The sequence below is a fragment of the Microtus pennsylvanicus genome, chromosome 1, assembly GCF_037038515.1.
Source record: "Microtus pennsylvanicus isolate mMicPen1 chromosome 1, mMicPen1.hap1, whole genome shotgun sequence".
Classification (NCBI taxonomy): domain Eukaryota; kingdom Metazoa; phylum Chordata; class Mammalia; order Rodentia; family Cricetidae; genus Microtus; species Microtus pennsylvanicus.
In genome coordinates this window covers 34,341,293-34,364,237 of record NC_134579.1, presented here as the reverse complement: position 1 = coordinate 34,364,237, position 22,945 = coordinate 34,341,293, and the positions used below count along the sequence as shown (strand labels likewise).

General features: G+C 41.5%; 1 protein-coding gene across 3 annotated transcripts in view; it reads left to right on the top strand.

The window, feature by feature from the left end:
- The window catches only part of Brwd1 (bromodomain and WD repeat domain containing 1), an 84,371-nt gene that overhangs the window by 50,060 nt on the left and 11,366 nt on the right, over positions 1-22,945 (top strand). For all 3 annotated transcript variants that reach the window (XR_012909653.1, XM_075961068.1, XM_075961059.1), the window contains 16 exons: positions 107-198; positions 2,008-2,197; positions 3,890-4,015; positions 4,106-4,213; positions 4,716-4,840; positions 5,591-5,673; positions 9,029-9,140; positions 10,089-10,150; positions 10,989-11,144; positions 11,307-11,427; positions 13,966-14,091; positions 15,804-15,876; positions 16,293-16,334; positions 18,426-18,572; positions 20,429-20,581; positions 22,212-22,378. Coding sequence is in view for 2 of the 3 variants with exons in the window: in XM_075961068.1 (XP_075817183.1) it covers positions 107-198; positions 2,008-2,197; positions 3,890-4,015; positions 4,106-4,213; positions 4,716-4,840; positions 5,591-5,673; positions 9,029-9,140; positions 10,089-10,150; positions 10,989-11,144; positions 11,307-11,427; positions 13,966-14,091; positions 15,804-15,876; positions 16,293-16,334; positions 18,426-18,572; positions 20,429-20,581; positions 22,212-22,378 (1,883 nt within the window). In the remaining variant the exon portion in view is untranslated. The remainder of the gene's footprint in view (positions 1-106; positions 199-2,007; positions 2,198-3,889; positions 4,016-4,105; positions 4,214-4,715; positions 4,841-5,590; positions 5,674-9,028; positions 9,141-10,088; positions 10,151-10,988; positions 11,145-11,306; positions 11,428-13,965; positions 14,092-15,803; positions 15,877-16,292; positions 16,335-18,425; positions 18,573-20,428; positions 20,582-22,211; positions 22,379-22,945) is intronic.

The following is a 22,945-nucleotide window of genomic DNA, read 5'->3' as shown; positions in this document are numbered from 1 at the left end:
ACTAATTTGAGTTTTTTAGTCTCAATGCTAGTCTTGTAGGGATGTCAACAGTTTTATGACACAAAGCCTATGGGATCAAAATTTGTCTTTTCCCTTCCCAATCTAGGAGACTTCTTGTGATCAGAGTGAAGGCTCTGGTTCTTCAGAGGACGAGTGGAGAAGTGACAGAGGAAGTGAGAGCGACAGTGACAGCTCAAGGTACCGCCCTCCTTTGCGTCTCACAAGAATTGAGTTGTTGCCTTGGGTCCAAACTCTGTTGATTCTGGTTAACACTAGACTAGCTCTGGAGTGCTCTACCATGTGCTTAGGTGTGCATACTGAAGATGTTAACTTAACCTCAGGCCACATTTAAAATGAGTGTTCGATCCAAGTGTGTGTGCAACCTTATGTATTTATTACTAAATGTTTTTAGAATGTCTTTAATTAGGACTCAGGTTTCAGTATGATTTTAAGCCTTCATTTTTCTCATATTACTTTACACAAACTTTTTAGTCATGCCCAGATGCTTTACCATACCCATAGTACACAGGTCATCTAGCGTTTCGTGCCTTTTTGTATGGTGCATTATTCCTTTAAAACGTTCTGTGAATTGTGCAGCATCCATAACATAAAATATTATCTATAGCCAGGCGGTGGTGGACCACATCTTTAATCCCAGTACTCAGGAGACAGAGACAGAGAGGTCTCTGAGTTTGAGGCCAACCTGGTCTACAAAACGAATTCTAGGACAGCAAGAATTATTACACAGAGACAACCCTATCCCGGAAAAAACAAAACTAATTACATTGTGAAGCACTTAACGTACAGCAGAGTCCTCATTTCTTGCTGTGTGGTGAAACTGCTGTGGGCTGAGAGCTTCTCTTACAGGCCTACTTTTCTGCTCTGACTTACTTACACTCCCAGGGTGCAGCTCTTGCTAACCCTTTGCTGCATTCGTAGCATGTCATAGCGTCAGCCCTTTGGAAGAATCTATCACTTTCTTTTTGGGATTGAGTTGCTTCCCTTGGTGTCTCCATTGGTGGCTTGTAATACAAGGTGGAATTTAGGAACCAGTATCTACCAGTGTCTTGGAGGCACTGGGGCTCTTTGTTCTCTGTAATACATTTTAGCATTGCTTTGCTTTCTGAGAGGGAAGTTATCATTTGGCTGTAGTCCTGACTTTTCATCAGCTCTCATTCAGAGGGTACTTGCCAAATAAAAAGGCTGGCGATGTTGCTCTGATGGTAGAGTAATTGCCAGGCACAAAAAAATTAGAAGCTCCCTTAAGAGTTAGCTTAGGTTGCTGTTAAACAAAAACATTCTAATGCTAGGCAGTGGTGATGCAGTTTTAATCCCAGCACTCCAAGGCAGAGGCAGGCGGATCTGAGTTTGAGGTCAGCCTGAGTTCCAAGACAGCCAGAGATAAAGAGAAACCTTGTCTCAAAAAAACAAAAATAAACAAAAAAACATTCCAAGTGCTTACCTTCTTCTCATTGTTGGTAAATCAATCTTTCTTTTCTGTCTTTTTCTTCGTTTCCCCTTCCCTTTCCCTCCCTCCCTCCCTCCCTCCCTCCCTCCCTCCCTCCCTCCCTCCCTCCCTCCCTCCCTCCCTCCCTCCCCTACTTCCTTCCTTCATTTTATGTGTAAGTTTCTTCCCTGAATGTGTGTCTGGGCACCATGTATGTGTCTATTACCTAAGGAGGCCAGAAGATGGCATTAAATCTCCAGGAACTGAAGTCCCTAACAGCTGTGAGCCACCATGTTGGTGCTGGGAATTGAACCCTGGTCCTGGAAGAGTATCCGGTGGAACCATCTCTTTAGCCCTGGTGAAAATTTCTTTCTCCATCTTGGTTGTGATCTGTGGTCTGTTGGTCTTTGCTGGTAGTGTGAGCAGGATGTTTAAATTTCACCTAGGCCCTTCATTTTCCTCTCTCCATGCTCACCCTTCATTCCCTCTGGGTCTACTCCGAACTTGCTGTTATGCTTCCATTCTGGTCCTGTGTAATTTAAAACGTTGTGTTCTTGCAGTGACTCTTCGTCTCGGTACTCTGATTGGACAGCTGACACAGGAATCAACTTGCAACCTCCATTAAGGATGTCGTGTCGCCGCCGGGTAACCCGATTTTGTAGTAGTTCGGAGGATGAGATATCTACAGAGAACATATCTCCTCCAAAGAGAAGGCGGAAAAGAAGGAAAGAAAGCAAGCCTAAAAGGGAGGTAGGAAAAACAAACCTAAAGATACTGCGTGCCTCTGTTCATACGCTGTGTTTTTTTTTTTTTTTTCTGGTTTTGCTTGTTTGCACTACTTGTCTTTTTCTATAGTTCTCTTTTCTCTTGGTGCTGGGATTGAACTCAGGCCCTCAAACCTCACACCGAGGTGAACTCTGCACTGCGTTAGTGAAGCATGAAGGATGTGCAGAGTCACTCTCTCCACAGAGCCTGCCTTCTTCAACAAAGCTCCACTGCTTCCCGGCTCCGGCCTGGCTCTTGTCTTTAGTTCACCTTTCCTTGAGCTTTATTCTTGTGAACAAATGTTTTGAGGTTATTCTTTTTATAGCTATCTGGGGATCTGTTGCAAAGGAGTAAAGAGAAACATTCTGGAAGAAGTAAGGCTCTGCTGTCCTGAGTAGTGTTGATATAGTTTAGAGTGGAGCCTGACTTTGCTACCAGGAATAAAGTTGATGTGTTTTGAACATACCTTTCTCCTGCCTCTTGTTGCGTGCGTTTGTTTTGGTTTTAGTTTTTTGTTGTGTTGTGCCCCCTCCCCCACAGTGGTTTCTGTGTGTAGTAGTCCTGACTGTCCTGGAACCGTCACTCTGTAGCCCAGGCTCATCTCAAACTCAAGAGATCTGATGTCCTTTGTCTCTCAAGTGCTGGGGTTAAAGGTGTGCACTGTGTACCATCACTGCCCAGCTCTTCTTGACACATTCTATTTTATATACATGTCTTCATCTTATGGCTGTAGTAATGCTTTATTTCTTTAGTTCATGCCATTGTCATCATTTAAAGATGTCAAGTTTTGTTTTTGTTTTTTCTTCCTGTGTAACAGATTCCCTTAGGTGTAAGATTTCACTTAAGTGTAAGAATGAGTATGTCTTACTTTGGGTCCGGAATGTGTTCCTGAGTTACAGGAACCTAGTCCCCTCAGCGAGCTGCTGACAACATGCTGTCTGACCTTCCCCTGAGCCACTATCCAATAGTAAAACTAAAGTTACACCTTAATGCTTCTGTACTCCAAGCTGCATACTGTTGATTTAGGCCTCTTTGTTGGCAAAGTGAGTTACTGAGTCTCAGCTGAGCTCAAGAAGAGAAGTATGGAGAACTTGTTTTGAAGAACCACCAGGCTTGAAAACCTTACAAGAGAAGAAGTTCAGTTGGTCCCTTGTTTACCTACCATGCTTGAACCCCTAGTTCTATCTCTAGCACACATAGGGTAGGCATAGTGTTGACATTCCTGTAACCCCAGCACGCAGGAGGTTAAGGTGGGAAGATGAGAAGTTTAGGGTCATCCTTAGCTTAGCTATGTACTGAGTCCAAGTCCATTTTGGGATACATAAAATCTCTCAAAATTCTAAAATACAAAAGGAGATTCTTAATTATCACTAGGCTCTGTTCAAATTCAGAGTGGAGTCTCAGTAGCATAGCTTGTGCCTAGAAGATGTTTAGTGTGACATAAGGGCATGGGGATGAGGGAGCCCTAGGCTGGGTTTAGGTAGCTCCACAGTGATTTTAGAAGCTACAGGTAAGTGGAGGACTAGAGCCAGGCACTTTTCATAATTTTTTTAGAAGGCAGTACATGCTTGTGTATTGAGCCAGACAAAATGACTTTGAATAGTGAAGTATTTGTTTTTCAATTAAATAGCGTATCTTGCCCCCTTCATACCAGGCTTTATTGTCTCCTCTTGGCAGAGTTTGCGAAGGACGACTCCAGCAGAGCTAGCAGATGCGGAGCATTTGTACGAGTTTCACCCTCCTGTTTGGATAACTGACACGGCACTTCGCAAGTCTCCCTTTGTTCCTCAGATGGGTGACGAGGTGAGAGCAGAGGCCGTCCAGAGAGTGTGCGGGAAAGCCAAGCTCTTGCTGCTCCGTGGCTTCCTAGTAAACAAACGCTTCCCTTTGCAGGTGATATACTTCCGTCAGGGTCATGAAGCTTACATTGAAGCTGTCAGAAGAAATAATATCTATGAGCTGAACCCTAATAAAGAGCCATGGAGGAAGATGGATCTCAGGGTAGGCCATTGTTAGAGCCTAGTGCATAGTTTCTGTAGAATGTTCGTGCAGGGGGCAGATGGGTGAGAGGGCTCCATGTCCCTCATGGTAGAATGAGAAAACCCACTTCTACATGCATTGCTTTGACCTTTACATGGGCAGCTTGGCACATGCATGTGCACAAGTAATAAATACATACAGTAAGTGCAAAAAAAAGTGAAATTCATAGTATAAGTCAAGAAAATGTCAGATTATTGACTGGTTATCTTGTACTGATCCCCGAGCCACTCCAGAATTCCTTAGACTTCTGGCGAGTACACTGACTGCCGTTGTGGGTGTTTCTGTGTGGGGTGTCTGTCATCTGGAGAGGGGAAGGATAATTGCAGTCACTGGCAAATTACACTGTGTCTGTAATCCCAGGTTAGGAGCTGGCTAGTCTAGCAGTAGTACATAGAGAAGTACATGAGTGATAAATTGACGTTTAAGAAAGAAAATAAAATTTCTAAATAAATCTTTATTACAGGATCAAGAGTTGGTCAAAATAGTTGGAATAAGATATGAGGTTGGACCACCAACGCTCTGTTGCCTCAAACTAGCATTTATAGATCCGGCAACTGGTAGACTTACAGATAAATCTTTCTCCATTAGGTATGTATTATATTTCTGTGGAATTACTTAAATGTAGATTTTACATTTTGCTGATTAGTAGGCCATTCCCCTTTAGCTGCATCATGCATGTAGACCCATGGACAGGTCTGCCAGGAAGCAGTTAAGCAAGGGGTTTGCTGTGTGAGGGACTTCCACGATGCTCACCCAGGCAGTTTAGAGCCTAAGCGGGGATTGGTTACACGGGAGTAGTAGATGTACTGATTTAAGTTGAGGACACACTGCACTGTGCTGTTTGGAGACTGAAAAAGAAGACAGGGTCCTCATTAAACCTGCAACTCACCATTTGGGTAAGAACCTGCCTATCTCTGCCTTCCTAGTGTTTGGATGATAGGCACGTTGGCACAACTGGCTTGTGCATGGATACAGGCCATCAGAACTCAGATCCTTACATTGCCCTGAAAGCACGTTTGCTAACTGAGCCGTCTCTAGTCCTTTGTTATCTTCTCTACATAAGTTAGATGGGCCTGGGAGGGTGGCCCAGCTAGAAAGTCTGAGGTCCCCAGTGCTGGGCAGAAAAAGACAGGTGCTTGGTACTCACTGGTCAGTGAATCCAGCCTGCTGGCAACCTGCAGACCAGTGACAGCCTGTCAGGAGGACTGGTGGTGGCATTTGGGGATGATGACACTCCACCCTTGTGTGCACATGTCCTAAGGAGCTTGAAATGACAGAGTGCTTGTGCCTTTTGAACACTGTTGCTTTCTACTGTGGTAATTTTCAATTTTCTTTTAGATATCATGATATGCCAGATGTTATCGATTTTCTTGTGTTGCGTCAATTTTATGATGAAGCAAGACAGAGAAACTGGCAGCCTTGTAAGTCTGTCCTTACTGAATTCTGTATAGTACTAAACCATTGAGCTGCTCTTTAGATAGAGTACTTTTAACTACGGTTTACACAATCTCTGGAAGCATAAGTGGCCTTTAAATATATTGGCTTAGTACTTGTGCTGATCGGTACCTATTTTGTGTAGACTTTTTAGCCTTGCAATATTGCTTCTGCTTATGGTGTTTGGGAATCATTGTTCTGTTATGTATTAATAATATTGATATTTTAGAGGCAGGGTCTGTCTTTGGAGCTCTGGTTGTCCTGGAGCTCAAAGAGCTCTACCTGCCTTTGTTTCTGCATCTTGAGGGCTGTGATTAAGGTGTGCAGCACCACACTGGGTCGTGTGTAATTGTCCTTGACGTAATGCTTGTGTAAGTTGTTCTTTTATAGGAGTTAAAGCGGCGGTTCTCAGCCTGTGGTCACAGCCTCTTTGGGGTCGATTGACTCTTTCACAGATACCGAATATCAGATACCACATCACTATTCTTAACAGTAACAAAATTACAGTTAAAAAGTAACGAGAATAATTTTATGGTTGGGGATAACCACAATATAAGTAACTGTATTAAAGGGTGAGAACATTAGGAAGGTTGAGAAGCACTGATTTAAAACAATCTAATGGTTAAAAAATAATTACAGGAGCCAGGTGACTATTGGGATCCCCTCCTGACTTTTGGGATTACAGATATGAGTGCCATTCCTGTGTTCAATAAATATTTTTCTTTAATTTTTAATTTAAAAATTAAGTTTTGGCCGGGCGATGGTGGCGCATGCCTTTAATCCCAGTGCTCAGGAGGCAGAGGCAGGTGGATCTCTGTGAGTTCGAGACCAGCCTGGTCTACAGAGCTAGTTCCAGGACAGGCTCCAAAGCCACAGAGAAACCCTGTCTCAAAAAACCAAAAAAAAAAAAAAAAATTTACAGGGCTGGATGTTGGTTGTGTATGCCTATAATTTCAACACTCAGAGAGGCAGGTGGTTCTCTGTGAATTCAAAGCCAGCCTGGTCTACAGAGTGAGTTCCAGGACAACCAGGACTATACATAGTGAGACCCTATCTCAAAGAAAAAGAAAGAATAAAAGGAAAAAGAAAAATCCAAAATATTGTGTAAACTGAGTGGTTGTAGCACACACCTTTAATCCCAGCACTTGGGAGGAAGAGGCAGGCAGATCTCTGAGTTTGAGGCCAACCTGGTCTCCTGAGCAAGCAAGTTCTTTGATGTCAGGCCTACATAGCAGCCTTGTATCCAAAAAGAAAGAGAAGAAAATAATGTTGTGGTATGCCGCAGTACTTTGGTCAAGTGACACATCCTTAGGGTACGGATCCTTTAGGAAGTAGACTGGGAAGGTCGCTCAGCTCTAAGGACACTCGTTCCTCTGGAGAAGAGCAGAGTGCAATGCCAGGCACCCGCGTCAGACAGCTCATAACTGCCAGTAAGTCCGTCTTCAGGGGGTTTGATACCTGTCTTCCCACTGGGCACCTATATGCATGTTCTTTGAGTGTGGGTGCTGCCCACTTCCCACCCCAACCCCGTTTTTAAAGAAATTGTAAAAATGAAAAGAAACACAAGCATTTGCATCAGCAAGATGGTTGAGTGGTGAAGGTTCTCCCTCTGTATCCCAGCCTTCCAGCTAGAGTCCGGTCCTGGAGTCAGCATGGTCTGTGGTGAGAGTGACTCCTGGCTCCTGGACATTGTCCTCCACCCCAACACACACACACACACACACACCCCAACACACACACACACACACACACACACACACACACACACACACACACACACACACCGCAGGAATGGAAATGGAAAACTCCTTAAGCTACTTTATGGTCTGTTTTCCTTTGTAATCTAGTGGGTTTGTTCTGCAGTTCATGTGCATACAGGAAGTTGATTGATCTCATTTTTATACTGTGCCATTATCCTATTATTATTTGTTTTAAAGAGTTACTTTTTTGAAACACTCTCTCACTGTGGCCTTGGCTAGCCTGGAATATACTGTAGACCAAACTGGCCTTGAACTCACAGAGGGGTAAGATAGATGGACGGGTGACTTTGATGTTTGAAAAATGCGGGGTTAGTTTATAGTATGAAATGACTGGTATCTACTGAAGTGAAGTCAGGCTTCAGTGTTACTGTAGGAGCTTTAAAATACTTATAGTCTAGAACCACTACTACAAGGGACAATTTTGATATTTAGTTACTGGGGTCAGAGGGGGAATGCGGGGGCTCATTGCTAGGCCAGAGACCCATTCTACCCGAGTACATATTGAAGAATCTACAGGGTTCTGTAGGAACCGTCTCAAAATCCCTTTACAAAGATCTACTTTCTTCCTGTTGAATTATTGTTAGACAGTAGAACTGATTAGTGGCTATGTAGTTCTTTTAAACAATAATACATTTTTAATGCTTGAGTATTTTCAGACCTGGTTTTTAACCTTTTCTTTTAAACTTTATTTCGTGCATTTTAAGTGTGTATGTGTCAGTGAGAGCATGCCATGTGGCTCATATGCAGGTCAGGACTTCGGGAAGGCTGTGATCTTCTGTCATAAGAGTCCCTAAAGATTGAACTCAGGCAGGCATAGTGGCCTGCGTCTTTATTCCTTAACCTATTTCACTGGCTGCAGACCCCATTGCTCATGAGATTTGTAAGAATTTTCAGCGTATGCTCATGTTGTATGTAGAGGGAGACTGCACTTTCATTTCCTGTCCACCCAGACCTGAATAATCACACAGAAACTGTATTAATTACAACATTGTTTGGCCAATGGCTTAGGCGTATTTCTAGCTAGCACTTTATCTTATATTTTATATTTTACTACAAGGCTCATAGTTTGTTACCTCATACCTTGCTTCTTGGGTGGCTATATGGCATCTCCTTGACTCCGCCTACTTGTTATCTCTGGATTTTCTGCCTGGCTTTACTCTGCTAAACCATTGGCCAAAACAGCTGAAAGCAACATATTTACATAAGGACACCCCACACCAGTTGTATTTTATAGTGACAACTGCAATCGTAAGACGACTAATAGCTATTAAAATTTTCCTGCAGATTTTTTAGAATATTTCATAAATTTCTCAAGCGTATTTTAGTTGCACCCAGAGAAAATCTCTCTCTCTCTCTCTCTCTCTCTCTCTCTCTCTCTCTCTCTCTCTCTCTCTCATTCATCATGTTGATCGAGCACAGGGGCTTAGCACCCTCTGTGATATACCCAGAAGGCTAGACTTTGAATTTCTTAAACTTTGCACTTGATCTCTGTTCTTCGTGTATTATGTATGATATTTCATAGGTAGAACGTGTCCATAATGGTAGCAGACGCACACCTCAGACTTGATCACTTCTCTTATAGGTGACAGATTTCGATCTATTATTGATGATGCTTGGTGGTTTGGAACTGTGCTGAGTCAAGAGCCGTATCAACCGCAGTATCCTGACAGTCATTTCCAGTGTTATGTTGTAAGGTTTGTATTTGTATACAGAGAGAAACTGTTTGCTGATTCAGATCACCGTGTGACTGACATGATTTAGGGTCTGTGTATTTTGCACCATTGAGTCAGTGACCTCCAGTATGTCTCTGAGACCTGCAACACACCTGTTGCTGCTGTCTAATATTCCTGAGACACAGGTCAGCATCGATACTGTATTAATATTCACAAAAACCTTCACCTCACCCACTAGCTGGCTATAGGATAAAAAAGTCTGGTGTTCAAGCTTTAACACTGACTGTGCTTCCCTTACTCTGAGGGCAGGTTGCTTAGGAGTTCTGATGTTTTAGTAAACCTTAAATTAGTTATTTTTCCGTGTGGATATTTTGCCTGCATGTACCATATACATGACTGGTACCCTTCAGAGGCCAGAAAAGGGCATCAGATCCTTCAGAATTGGATTTGCAGATAGTGGAGCTGGGAATTGAACATTTGTGCTCTGTTAGAGCAGCCAGTGCCCCTAACCCCTGAGCTATCTCTTTAGCCCCTCGCATAAACACTTTTTTTTCTTTTTTTGAGATAGGGTCTATCTATGTCATCCTTCCTATTCTAGAACCTGTTATGTAGACCAGGCTGGCCCTTGAATTCGAGATCTGCCTTCCTTTGCCTTCCAGGTGCTGAAGTTAATAACATGTACCACTATACCTGGCTATACTTTGTTTTGAAACAGCTCTGGCTGTATTGGAATCCCTTTTGTAGACCAGCTGGACTCTAACTAAGAGATCCACCTGCTTCTGCCTCCCTAATGCAGATTTAAAAAGGTGTGTGCTGCTACCACCTGGCCTTTCTCAATTTTTTAATACTAATGTTGGAAACGTAATTCCTGCAGTTAGACTAATTTTCGGTATTTCTTTTGTGATGTCTTGCTATTCTGTACGGTTTGTTTTGGGGAAAGGTAACTAATGCTTCTTGTTTGTTAAACAGGTGGGACAATACTGAAATTGAAAAGCTTAGCCCATGGGACATGGAGCCAATTCCTGACAATGGTACATATTGGTCATAAGTTCTGAAATTATTTTTCTTTCAATGTTTCTCACTTATGCACATAATGGGACACGCTTTTGTCCACTCATAAATGTCCTGAAGTTACCACAGTCTCAGAGCTTTGCTAGTATCAAACTGTTTGATACCGGTTTGTTTTCTTTTGGTCTTGGAGATTGTATTTATTATAGGTGTCTTAGCAGTTCATCTGTCACATGACCCACTTTATTGCCAGCACACGTGGCCCCTCTTTTCCCACCCACCCTGTTTTTTTTTTTTAGTTGGGGGGGGGTGTTTCCCCACAGGGGGTCTCTGTAGCCCTGGCTGTCCTGGAACTGGCTCTGTAGACCAGACTGACCTTGAACTCAGAGATCCATTTCCTGAGTTCTCGGATTAAAGGTGAACACTACCACCACCTGGCTCAGTTTTTATTTATTTATTTTTAAGATTTATTTATTTATTACGTATACAGTGTTCTGCCTCCATGTATGTCCACATTCCAGAAAAGGGCACTAGATCTCACTATTTATGGTTGCCAGCCACCATGTGATTGCTGGGAATTAGAAGAGCAGCCAGTGCTGGTAAATGCTGAGCCATCTCTCCAGCCCCAGTGGTACCTGGAACTTTACATTTGGAAGGAATAGACTGAGGCCCTGAAGATGGTCTCTATTTAGTCTTTATCCGGGTCATAGTGCTTACACCTCAATTCAAGCAGTTTTGTAATCTCTGTAAACAACTTAGAATGTTGAAGGGTTGCTGTGTATATAGTATGGATTGCATGTTAGAGGTCGATCCCCCCCTGTACCTCTTCTTTAATTTTCTTTAAAATGGAATTCATCATAGTTGATCCACCAGAAGAATTGGGAGCAAGTATCTCTGTCACTTCAGATGAGCTAGAGAAATTGCTTTATAAACCACAAGATGGCGAATGGGGCCGGAAGTCAAGAGATGAGGAATGTGAGCGCATCATCAGCGGTATAGACCAGCTCCTGAACCTCGGTGAGTCACTGGCTGAGCCTCACGTTTGTCTCTGGCTCTCTTCACACAATGTCATATGAAATGGAGTTCTCTCTTAGGAATGGTTTTTTTTTTTTTAAAGCTAATTATCATCTATAGGTAATGAACTTACTGTTTAAAAGCCTAGAATTTTGTCTTTTACAGATATAGCAGCAGCTTTTGCAGGCCCGGTGGATCTATGTACATATCCAAAGTACTGCACAGTGGTGGCCTATCCAACTGATCTTTACACAATTCGAATGAGACTTGTTAATCGATTTTATAGGTTAGTAGAGCACCCCTTTCAAAATATCATAAAGAGCTCTTAGGACATAGTAACGAGCACGAATGAGAGGTACAGCTTGCAGATGGTTACTATGTGAGTTTTCAGTGCTGGTGAACATAATTTCCTGTTGTTGCTTGTTATGTCTTTGGGTGAATGACAAATGTTGGGTAGTCAGCATCAGATGATATACCAAGCTTCATTCATGTGCGTGTGTTAGAAATCTGATCCTGGTTTTTTTCAGCCTGTCAAATTCTAAACCCATGAGCTACTAGAACTTAATTTTTTTAAGCTTCATTTTTATCTGTCTGTGTGTATATGCATGTATGTATGTCCTTGTGCATACAGATTTCCTTGGAGTCTAGAAGAGTTCCATCTCCTGGAGCTGTATTTAAAGGTGGTTGTTTCCAGATATTGAGTGCAAGAGCAGCCAGTGCTATTAACTGTTAAACCACTCTGTAGTTCAGTCACAGCTTCATTCATAACCATGAACTAAAGATGGTAAAGGCTTATGAAACAATATAATTCACATTTTTATGATAATGTAGATAGAAATTTAGATACATATTGCTTTGTGATACAAAGCCTACTTTGAAATAAAAGAAAGGACTGGAGAGATGGTTCAGCGTTTAAGAGCACTGGTTGTGCTTTCAGAGGTCCTGAGTTCACTTCCCAGCAGCCACATGGTGGCTCACAACCACCTGTAATGAAGTCTGATGCCCTTTCCTGGTCTGCAGGTGTACATGCAGACAGAGCACGGAAATGTAAATGGAGCCTGTGCTCTCGTTTCTGGCCACCCAGACCTGAATAATCACATAAAAACTATATTACTTGCAACACTGTTTGGTCATTGGCTCAGGCGTATTCCTAGCTAGCTCTTACATCTAAAATTAACCCATTTCTATATTTTCTATTTTACCACAGGCTCGTGGTCACCCTTACATCTTGCTTTTTGGGCGGCTGTAAGGTGTCTCCTGACTCCGCCTCACTTCTCTCTGCATTTAGTTTAGTTTTCCCGCCTGGCTCTGTTCTGCCCTGCTGTGGGCCAAAGCAGCTTCTTTATTAACCAGTGGTAATAAAACACGGGAATCCCACATCACTAGAATAAAAGGAAAGTAATACAAGATCTGTAAGAGTGCTTATCTTGAGGTAGCCCCAATTGGACTGCATTGAATTTTGCCCCCTTTTCACGGAGTTAAATATTAACACTGCTACATTTAAAAGTAGTACATTTCATGAGTTAGTAATCTACTTGTTTGTCTGAGCAAAGCTTATTTCTCAGAGATAGCAACTTTTTGTTGTCGATTTTTAAAATCATTGTTAATTTTAAAATCACTTCTTTGTAATTTTTTTAAATATTTGTTTATTTATTATGTATACAGTATTCTCAGTGCTCTGCCTGCAGGCCAGAAGAGGGCACCAGATCTCATTACAGATGGTTATGAGCCACCATGTGGTTGCTGGGAATTGAACTCAGGACCTTTGGAAGAGCAGGCGGTGCTCTGAACCACTGAGCCATCTCTCCAGCCCATTGTTTTTACAGTAATTGATACTATTTAAATTTTTATGATCCTTTGATGGAAATACTGTTGAACATAATTATTATTCTACATTCATAATGGAATTATAACTAGTCATATGTGTTTAAGCTAGAAACCAATTTGTAATGAAACTGACTCAGAGTTGGTGTTGAACACATTTTCCTCAGTCTGCGTGTGTGTATGGAGGGACTGTGGTGGGTGCTGTTGGCATGTGGAGAATGTCCAAGATATTCCTCTGGCACTCTTTGCTGTGCTCCCTTGATGCTGAGTCTCTGAGAGGCCTGGATAAGCTGACTGCCCAGTAAGCTCTTGTGTAGTAGCATCAAAGAGTTACAAAATTGCCCAGAATGCAGTACAACAAAGGTTTATTTATTTTGGATAAACTCAAAGTAAGGGTAGTGATCTGCAGTCCTCTGTGTGCACTGGGAACCGAATCCAGCCAAAGAAGGGACTGTGTACATTTTTGCGTCTACACTTACAGTACATGAGACCACGCCCAAAGTGGGCTGGTATCTTAAAAATTATTGGCTGAAGGAGTTCCCACAGCACTCTTGGGAGCTGTATTTACCTCCTCCAATGCCGGAGTTAAAGGCATCCTACCGGTGCTCACTTCCTTTTCACATGGTTGCTGCAGAACCTAATCCACAAGCAAGCTCTTGTACCTATGGAGCCACTTCCCAGCCCTGTTTGTTAAGTTTTGATAGCTTCAAAAGGTACTAATAGGCATGGTGGAAAAAAAAAGGATGGTGTGTGTGTGTGTGTGTGCGTGCGTGTGTGTGTGCGTGCATACGCTCGTGCGTGAGATAAAGTGATTGAGGTGGTTTATTTAAATTAGATCTTGTAATTTTTGTCTATTGTAACTATATGACTGAGTTGAGAGCGTGAGGTTATTTAGTGTGACTTTTCACTAGTGCTGTCTGAAGATATGTCTCATTTACTAGACTAACTTTGCTAGGTTTTGGTTATTTTTCTTTTAAGTAATGGTACTTTTCTTTTTGAGGCGGTTATCTGCATTGATTTGGGAAGTCCGATATATAGAGCATAATGCAAGGACATTTAATGAACCGGAAAGTGTAATTGCAAGGTCAGCTAAAAAAATAACCGACCAGCTTCTGAAATTTATTAAGTAAGTGATCTCATGTGTGGTGGGAAAGTGATTTTTTCGATATACTGTGTTTTTATAATGTCCCATGTTTATTGCCTGAATTCTTCCCATCTGAGGTTTTACTTGAAGGAACATTTCCTTGCATACTTTCAATAAAGGAATGTGAACAATTCAGTTTTAGTTTTTAATACTTCATTAAGTATATGGGTATTTTGCCAGCTTATATGTATGTATACTTGTGTGCCTGGTGCCCTAGGAGGCCAGAAAAGGGTGTGGGATCTCCATGCAACTAGAGTTCCAGAGGGCAGTTACCTCCATGTTGGTGCTGGGAATGTAACCCAGATCCTGGGGAAGCACAAGCCAGTGTTTATTACCACCGAGCCATCTCGCCAGCCCCAACCTTTATATATTTAAAAATCTAAAGTAATTAAAATAATTTCATCAATGTTTTATCGGCATGTATGTGTGTGTGTATATATATACACGTGTATGCCTGGTGTCTGATGCAGAAAGACATCGAATCCCTTGGATTGTGAGCCCATTATGTGGCTGCTGGAAATTGAACCCAGTTCTTCTGCAAGAGTAGTCTGTGCTTTAAACTGAGGTTCATCTCTTCAGCAAATGTGAAGTGTTTTATACTACTGTGTGGCTAATATCCTGTTACTTGTGAACATAGCTGTGGTATAAAGTGTTAGGTAATTAACCCTGTCCAGTTGTGTCAGTTTCCAATGTTTTAGTAGTTTGTACGCCAAATGCCCTTGTGTTTCAGAGTCAAATCTAGACTCGCTGGTGTATTTCAGTGTTGGTTTGTTTTGTTGTTTTAATCGTCTTCTAAGTTTTCTTGACTATTTTTCTGAAATGTTGGTCACTTAATTTTGTAGACTGTAGGTTTTTCAGGCATCTTTTAATGACTAGGTTAAAGATGAATTCATTTTGATTGTACTCTGTGAAAGTAGACTTGTATAAATAGTCTGTACATTTACATATTTTGCAAATTTATTTGAAATTCTGTGAATACTGAAGTGGGAATTAAGACCTGAGTTCTTTTAGAGATGTCATATTTTTGTGTGTGGACAGATAACCCAACTTCAGTCTTCTCATGAGAGAATAAATTTCCTTCCCATGTGTCTTGTCTTTACAAATTCTTTGAAAGACTCCTTAAGTCTAAGGCTGTACCATCCCTGAACATGTCCGGTCTTGTGTGAAAACACAAGGAAGTTGCATGAGCAGACAGCAATGCCATAGTTAGCAGTCTAAGGTGTGGATGCTGGCCTCCTTCAGGATTGTTTTCTCTGCCTCCAGAAGCAGCATGCCCGTGTTGTCATTTTTTTTGGGCTTCCTTTCAGCATTCTTTCCTTTGTTTATTCACTGACGTTTAGATGGTTGGTTTGGTTTGTTTCCTTTCTCTTCTGTCTTAAATCTCCTTTTCTCATGGTATTTGCTATATCAGTTTTACTGTGCTAATACCTAGGAGAAATCATGCTGTGTTCATCCTGAAAAGGCCACTTAGAGTATCATTATTTCTGTTACCAACTTGATTTTGAACACTTAAATTATCATTATTCTAAATTAGAATATTGAAGTCCATCTTTTCCATAGAGGACTGGTTACAGTCGTGTGTCATGTTTAAAGTTGGGTGTGTCTAGCCTGGGGAGCTATCTGCATTTTTTCACATGCAGTGAGTGCTTTTGAGGACTATCCATGTGACTAATTGTGAAAATTTTAACTTTTAGGAATCAAGATTGTACAAATATATCAGAACTGTCTAACACATCGGAAAATGATGACCAGAATGCCGATGAATTGGTATGACGTTTTCACTTTATTTTTTTTTAAATATTTATTTATTTATTATGTATACAATATTGTATCTGTGTGTATGCCTACAGGCCAGAAGAGGGCACCAGACCTTATTACAGATGGTTGTGAGCCACCATGTGGTTGCTGGGATTGAACTCAGGACGTTTGGAAGAGCAGGCAATGTTCTTAACCGCTGAGCCATCTCTCCAGCCCCACGTTTTCACTTTATAATGCAATGATTTCAAAGCGAGACTAGAAAATGTAGGTCATCTAGTACCAGCTTTTGTGGTATGTTCCAGTTAGCTATGGCAGTAGGGTGCTTGATGAGAATGTTCATGGTTAAGTGATGTCTCTGGTACACTTTTGCTCAGATGATGATTTCTGGTGAGAACTCCATAGTAAGGTGCTCTGGTTTATCCTAGGACGATAGTGATCTCCCTAAAACATCTTCTGGAAGGAGAAGGGTAAGTCCTCTGCATGGCAAACTGGTTTGTGTGTTCTGTGTTCAAAACCAAATATCATCTGGATTACAGCTTCTGCCTTAAAGTTATATGGTGATACTGCATATTTTATGAGATGACTTAGTTTGGTTTATAAAGAAAGGGGAAAATCATTAAATCCAGGAATGTCTAGTTGAGCGTTGCTGCTGGAACTAAATTCTCAGATGGAGTAAGATGTGGACTCCCACGAGAAAGGAGGTAGGGCATCTGTGTCTGTGGGCTTTGCAGGACACTGGCCTGACTTGTGTGTCCGTTCATTTTCTTGGGAATCCAAGGATTTGATGTGACTGTAAGGTAGAGCAGCAGTTGTAGCTGTAGTGGGTGAATACAGCTTGGAGGATAAGGTATCTCTGATGGTTGCATTTTAATGTGGATTGAATGCTTGACTAAGAAAGAGTATTCTTCATGTGATTGTGAAGTCCAGGTACAGATAGTGTTGTTTTCTTGGAATAGAGAGGAAAAAAATGATAAGCTCTTTTAAGGGGAAAAGTAGATTAGCTAGGATTTGGAAAGGAGATCTGTTCAAAAAAAAAAAAGAAAATCAAGTATCATCTGGGTGTGGTGGCACACACCTTTTAATCTCAGCACTCAGGTGGCAGAGGCAGGTAGATCTGAGTTTGAGGACAACTTGGTTTACATAGTGTGTTCCAGGACAGCCAGGACTACAGTTAGTAAGGTCCTATTTTTTTTTTTTAAATCAACTAGCTAAAGAAATTGAATACTCATTTTTTTGTGTAATGATTGTCCTAATTAACATTGAAGGGCTAGACATGCAGTTGTCTTGTTTATTTTCATGTTGCTTCATTTCCAACTGGAGTGCCAAGTGTTTTCCTATGTCCATTTCTTTGCTGTATCTGCTGTTGCAAATGACATACTTTATTCCACAAGCCAGATGTTGCTATGTGCATGGAGAAGTTTGATGTGACTCTTATTAAAATTATGGTCTTTATTTCTCTCTGTCTCTTTCACGCACTCATACACACACACATACACACACACACACACACACACACACACACACACACACACACACACACACACACACACACACACCCCTACTCCTATGCTTTCTGTTTGAGTTCATTCAAACCAGACAATAGCTTTTATGTCTTTTTTGTGGTCACATTGGTTTTTATAAGGCATCTCTTCCCATGTCACAGCTAGGCTCTGTGACATTTTTGGTTGAGGAGCCTGCCTTCCGTCCGTCCGTCCTTCCTTCCTTCCTTCCTTCCTTCCTTCCTTCCTTCCTTCCTTCCTTCCTTCCTTCCTTCCTTCCTTTGTTGTTTTTTTGTTTGTTTTTCAAGACAGGGTTTCTTTGTAGCTTTGGAGCCTGTCCTGGAACTAGCTCTTGTAGACCAGGCTGGCCTCAAACTCAGAGATCCACCCGCTTTTGCCTCCCGAATGCTGGGATTAAAGGCGTGCACCACCATCGCCCGGCGAGGAGCTATTCTTTCTACCTTATTTTCAAATGAGTGTGACAAACAAGGTGCATGGGTGAGAGAGAATTGGTAGAAGCGCTTGTTAGATTGTATGCCCTGTGCTCATTTTCACATTTAATGTTATTGTAATTTTTCTCATTAATCCTCTCTCATTTATTTATTTATTTATTTATTTATTTATTTATTTTTATTTATTTATTTATTTGAGACAGGGTTTCTCTGTAGCTTTCGAGTTTATCCTGGAACTAGCTCTTGTAGACCAGGCTGGCCTCAAACTCGCGGAGATCCTCCTGCGTCTGCCTTCTGAGTGCTGGGATTAAAGGGGTATGCAAACACCACCTGGATCTCATTAATGTTTTCTTAAAGTATGTTTGTTTGTCTTAATTTTTTCCTTTTAGAAAAGTATGTTTAGAACATTATGAAAGATGATTGGATGTTTGTAGCACTCAGCTTTGTCCAGCTAGATAACAAGTTGGAAACAGCCACAACTTCTAATACAATACAGAAAGTAGAAGAGCCCACTTAATTTTTTAAGCTAGTATCTTACACCATACTGTGAAAGTGCTCTCTCCACATTTTTCACCCAGGCTAAAATAACCTGCAGATATGTTTTCAGGTCCACAACTGGAGAAAGAGGAGCAGCAGAGCCACCAGCTGTGTTGAGAGCGACTGGAGGAGGCAGTGCAAAGCCTTGCTTATCTTGATCTTCCAGTGCGAGGACTCTGAGCCTTTCAGACAGCCTGTGGACCTGGTCGAATACCCAGTAAGTTTCCTTGTTGTTGAGAAGAGAGTGGGGCCGCAGATTTATATTAAACTCAGGAGTAAAAGGACGGGCTTTATTCATGTTGGTATGTTCTCTTTCTACACTAGGTTAGTTCTGTACATGGTAACTCACTTAAGAACTTAGACATAGCTTCACAGAATACTGAAATGGGGGGTCTGTATGTGGGCTTTGCTGTCTGTAGGCACAACATTAATTTACTGGAGCTAGAGAGGTGGCTCATAGGTTAGAGGTCTTGGCTGCTCTTACAGAAGTTCCTGACATAGCAGCTCACAGCCATCTCTAACTCGAGTCCCATGGGATCCAGTGCCCTCCACAGGCAGCAGACATGCACATGGTGCATATTCCTCCATACGGGCATACTCACTCATTTGACACAGTAAAGAAGACTGAGATAATGAACAGGACAGGTGGACATTGATCAGAACCACGAATCCAAAACACCTCCTGCTACTGCAAGCTTGGGATTACTGAGGACTGTAAAGCAGAAAATTAAAATACCCTTGTTTCATGGCCAGTATGCATTTGTCATTTAATGATATGTGTGGTGCTGGAGAGATGTCTCAGCAGTAAGAGTGCTTGCAGAGGCCTAGAGTTTAGTTTCCCATACCATGTCAGGCAATTCATAAATAACCTGTCCTTCCGAAGGGGTCTGAACCGCTCTTGTGGCCTCTCTGAGCACTGCACTCACATCCTAACATAAAGTAAAATAAAGTAATCCGGGCAGTGGTGTGGCACACCCTTAATCTCAGCACTCAGGAGGCAAAGGCAGATGTATTTCTGTGAGCTCAGGGCCAGCCTGGTCTACAGAGAGAGTTCTTGGACAGCCAGGAAACAGAGAAACCATGCCTTGAAAAACCAGCCAAATAGAGATAAAGTAAAATCTTTAATATTTGATAGTTTCTACTGTACTGTTGACTGAGTTTTCTATCCTGCCCTGTTACCACAATCGTTAAATCCCAAAGAAACCACACAGAGGTCTACATTAGTTATAAACTGATTGGTCCATTAGCTCAGGCTTCTTATTAACTCTTATAACTTATAGTAGCCCATTACACGTGGCTCGGTACCTTTTTCGGCAAGGCAATCACATCTTGCTTGCTCTGTGGATGGGTCAGGAATATGGAAAGAGCTTCCTCCCTCTTCCCAGAATTCTCATTGTTCCACCTCTACTTCCTGTCTGGTTGTCCTGCCTATACTTCCTACCTGGCTACTGGCCAATCAACATTTATTTAAAATATAATTGACAGGATACAGACCATTGTCCCAAACCTTTCTTTTTATCTTATGAATATACCTTAAAGTACTAATCCTGAGATATTTCACTTTTCCCCTTTCTATCATTTTGAATATTTTAGTGTAGATGTTTCCTTTTAAAAAGTTTGTGTGGGGGCTGGAGAGATGGCTCAGAGGTTAAGAGCATTGCCTGCTCTTCCAAAGGTCCTGAGTTCAATTCCCGGCAACCACATGGTGGCTCACAACCATCTGTAATGGAGTCTGGTGCCCTCTTCTGGCCTGCAGGCATACACACAGACAAAATATACATAATAAGTAAATAAATATTAAAAAAAAAAAAGTTTGTGTGTATGGGTATTTTATATGTTCTATTTGCATGTATATTAGTGTGCCTTGTTTTTACTGCCCAGGGAAGCCAGAGAGGTGTCGAATCCTCTAGGACTGGAGTTACAGGTGGTTGTGTGTCACCTTATGGGTGCTGGGAGCTCAGGTCCTCTGAAAAGAGTAGCCAGTGCACTTAATTGCTGAGCCATCTCCTACCCCTTAAGTACTTACATTTTGAGGGCATGAAGTTCATCTGTGAATTGTCATTTTTAAAACAGGATTACCGAGATATTATAGACACTCCAATGGATTTTGGAACAGTAAGGGAAACTCTAGAAGCTGGGAATTATGATAGCCCTGTGGAATTCTGCAAAGATATCCGATTGATATTTAGCAATGCAAAGGCCTATACACCCAACAAAAGATCAAAGGTAATTTTTTTTCTTGCTTTATTTTAACAAAGTGTTCATGACGTGTACTTTTCTACTTGTAGTAGTAGTTAGGGTATGTACAATAACTGGGTAAACACAAGACCGCCATGTTGAACAAGTTGTTGCCAAAGCTTTCATAAGAACAGTTTTTAATCTTAAAGGTACTCTCGTGAGTATGAAGTTACATGTGAATATAGATAGAGATTGCTGGTTAGGATAGTGGTGGAGTTTATTAGTTTATGAATTAGACATGGTAAGAGATAACTTGTATCTATCAGTTAGTAGCACATTTATAGTGATATAATAGAAGCTACATGAATATAATTTAAATTGCCGTGAGCTGGATAATGTATACAGTTTGGATACTGTGGCCATAAAGATAATTCATTTCCCAAATCGGTTGTCGCAGAATGGCATGAAGCTATATCCTGCTATTCAGAAGGGTGTGGATTTCAGATTTACGTGTAGCTTATTTGTGGAAGTGTCTCTTAGTATAATTGGATCATGGCTAAGTAAGACCCAGGAGCTGCTCACTTTAAAAACAGAAAACAAAAACCATTTTTGAGACAGCGCTTGAGGAGTGGCTCGCCAGGAGGGGGTGCTGTTGGCTGTCAACTCCAGCAGCCTGAATTTGATTTTCAGAGCCCACATATGGAAGGAGTGAATTAACTCCTACAGGTTGTCTTCTGATTTTTTTCTGTCCAGACATAAATTTAAAAAATGTAAAATAGGATAAGAAAAATTTCGAGACAAGAGTCTTTGACTGGCTTGTAACTTGCCAAGTAATAGTCTTGACCTGCTAGCTAACTAGCCTCAAGGATTCATGCCTATCTCCCTGGGATCACAAGACTGTTCTTCTATATCTGCTCCCTCCCTCCCTCCTTTTAAATGTGGATTATGGGGCTTGAACTCAGGTCCTTATGCTTTCAAAGGACATACTTTATTGGCTGAGCCATTTCTCAGCCTGATAGTAAACTTTTGAGTATTAGACCTGGGCACTCATTTCTGTATTTAATGTGGGTGTGTGCAGGCTTCCTCCATAATTCACGTAGCTTAGACCAGTTTGATGTTATTTTAATGATTTGATAATTATTGAATTTGTTGGGCTTGGGATTTAACCCAGTTGTAGAGTGCTTACCCTACACACAGTGTGTGTTAGAACCTGGTTCTGTCTCCATGCTGCATAAGCCGGGTAGTGACACACACAAGAGTGATGGAGGAGGACCAGGAATATGCCTACATTGTAAGTGACTGGATGTCTTTTGTCTGTATCATATATAGATGTAGGTGGTATTCCAGTCAAATTTCAAAATGATTGCTGCAAAAATGCTTTTGTTTCTTTGATGCAAACACACACCAAATAGCAGTATTAGAAGTAACTTCGAAATTTGTTAAGGAGAAATGTGCACTTTGTAACTGGTTGGGACCAATGTTAAAGTCCTGAGGATATCCACTGAGTTGTCTCTTTACCACTAGTCTGAAGTCAGCTCTCAGTGTATGTGGATGTCTCCGTATCCCGCAGATGCTGGTGATGTGTGGTAGGTGGGAAGGAAAGAAGGTGTTCCTCCACCTACAGTGACCTGGGACAGAGTTACTTTGTAATTCTGGTTTTGTTTTTGTGTCTGTATAGATTTATAGTATGACCTTGAGATTGTCTGCTTTGTTTGAAGAAAAAATGAAGAAAATCTCCTTTGATTTTAAAATTGGTCAAAAATTTAAGGAGAAACTTCGGCGAAGCCAAAGATTTAAGCAACGGCGAGGTTGTAATGGTGCCATTCGGGCTGACAGAAGTATAAGGTGAGTGGGATGGCATTGCACGTGATTGCTTTTTAATTTAAGATGTTTTACTGTGCTAAAAGTCATCTCTTTGAGTACTGATCTACACGCTCATCTAGTATTTAGGCTTCTTTAACTTTACATCAAGAAACCTTTTAATACTTGGCTCTCACGGTTCAGTGTCCAGGTATAAGAGTGTAGGTTTGCGTTATCCTGGTGTCGTCTTTTCCCTCTCTCCAGCCTGAAGATTTCTTTAGAATGCTTTGTAAAGCAGGCAGGTGAACCTGCAGTGGTCTCTATCTTTGCATTCTTGCTGGTGTTTTAATTCTACCTTCATTTTGAAGGTAAATTTTAAAAATACGTTTTGGGGAAGTAAAATAGTTTGAGGCAGTCTGGTCTACAGAGTGAGTGCCAGGACTGGCTCCAAAGCTACATGAAGAAACCCTGTCTTGAAAAACAAGAAAAACCAACAAGAATTGGTTTGGAAATTTTATTTTTATTTTATGTATATGGCTATTTGTCTGCATGTAAGTGTGTATATCACGTGTGTCCTGAGACGGGGGTACGGAGGCTTGTGAGCTACCATGT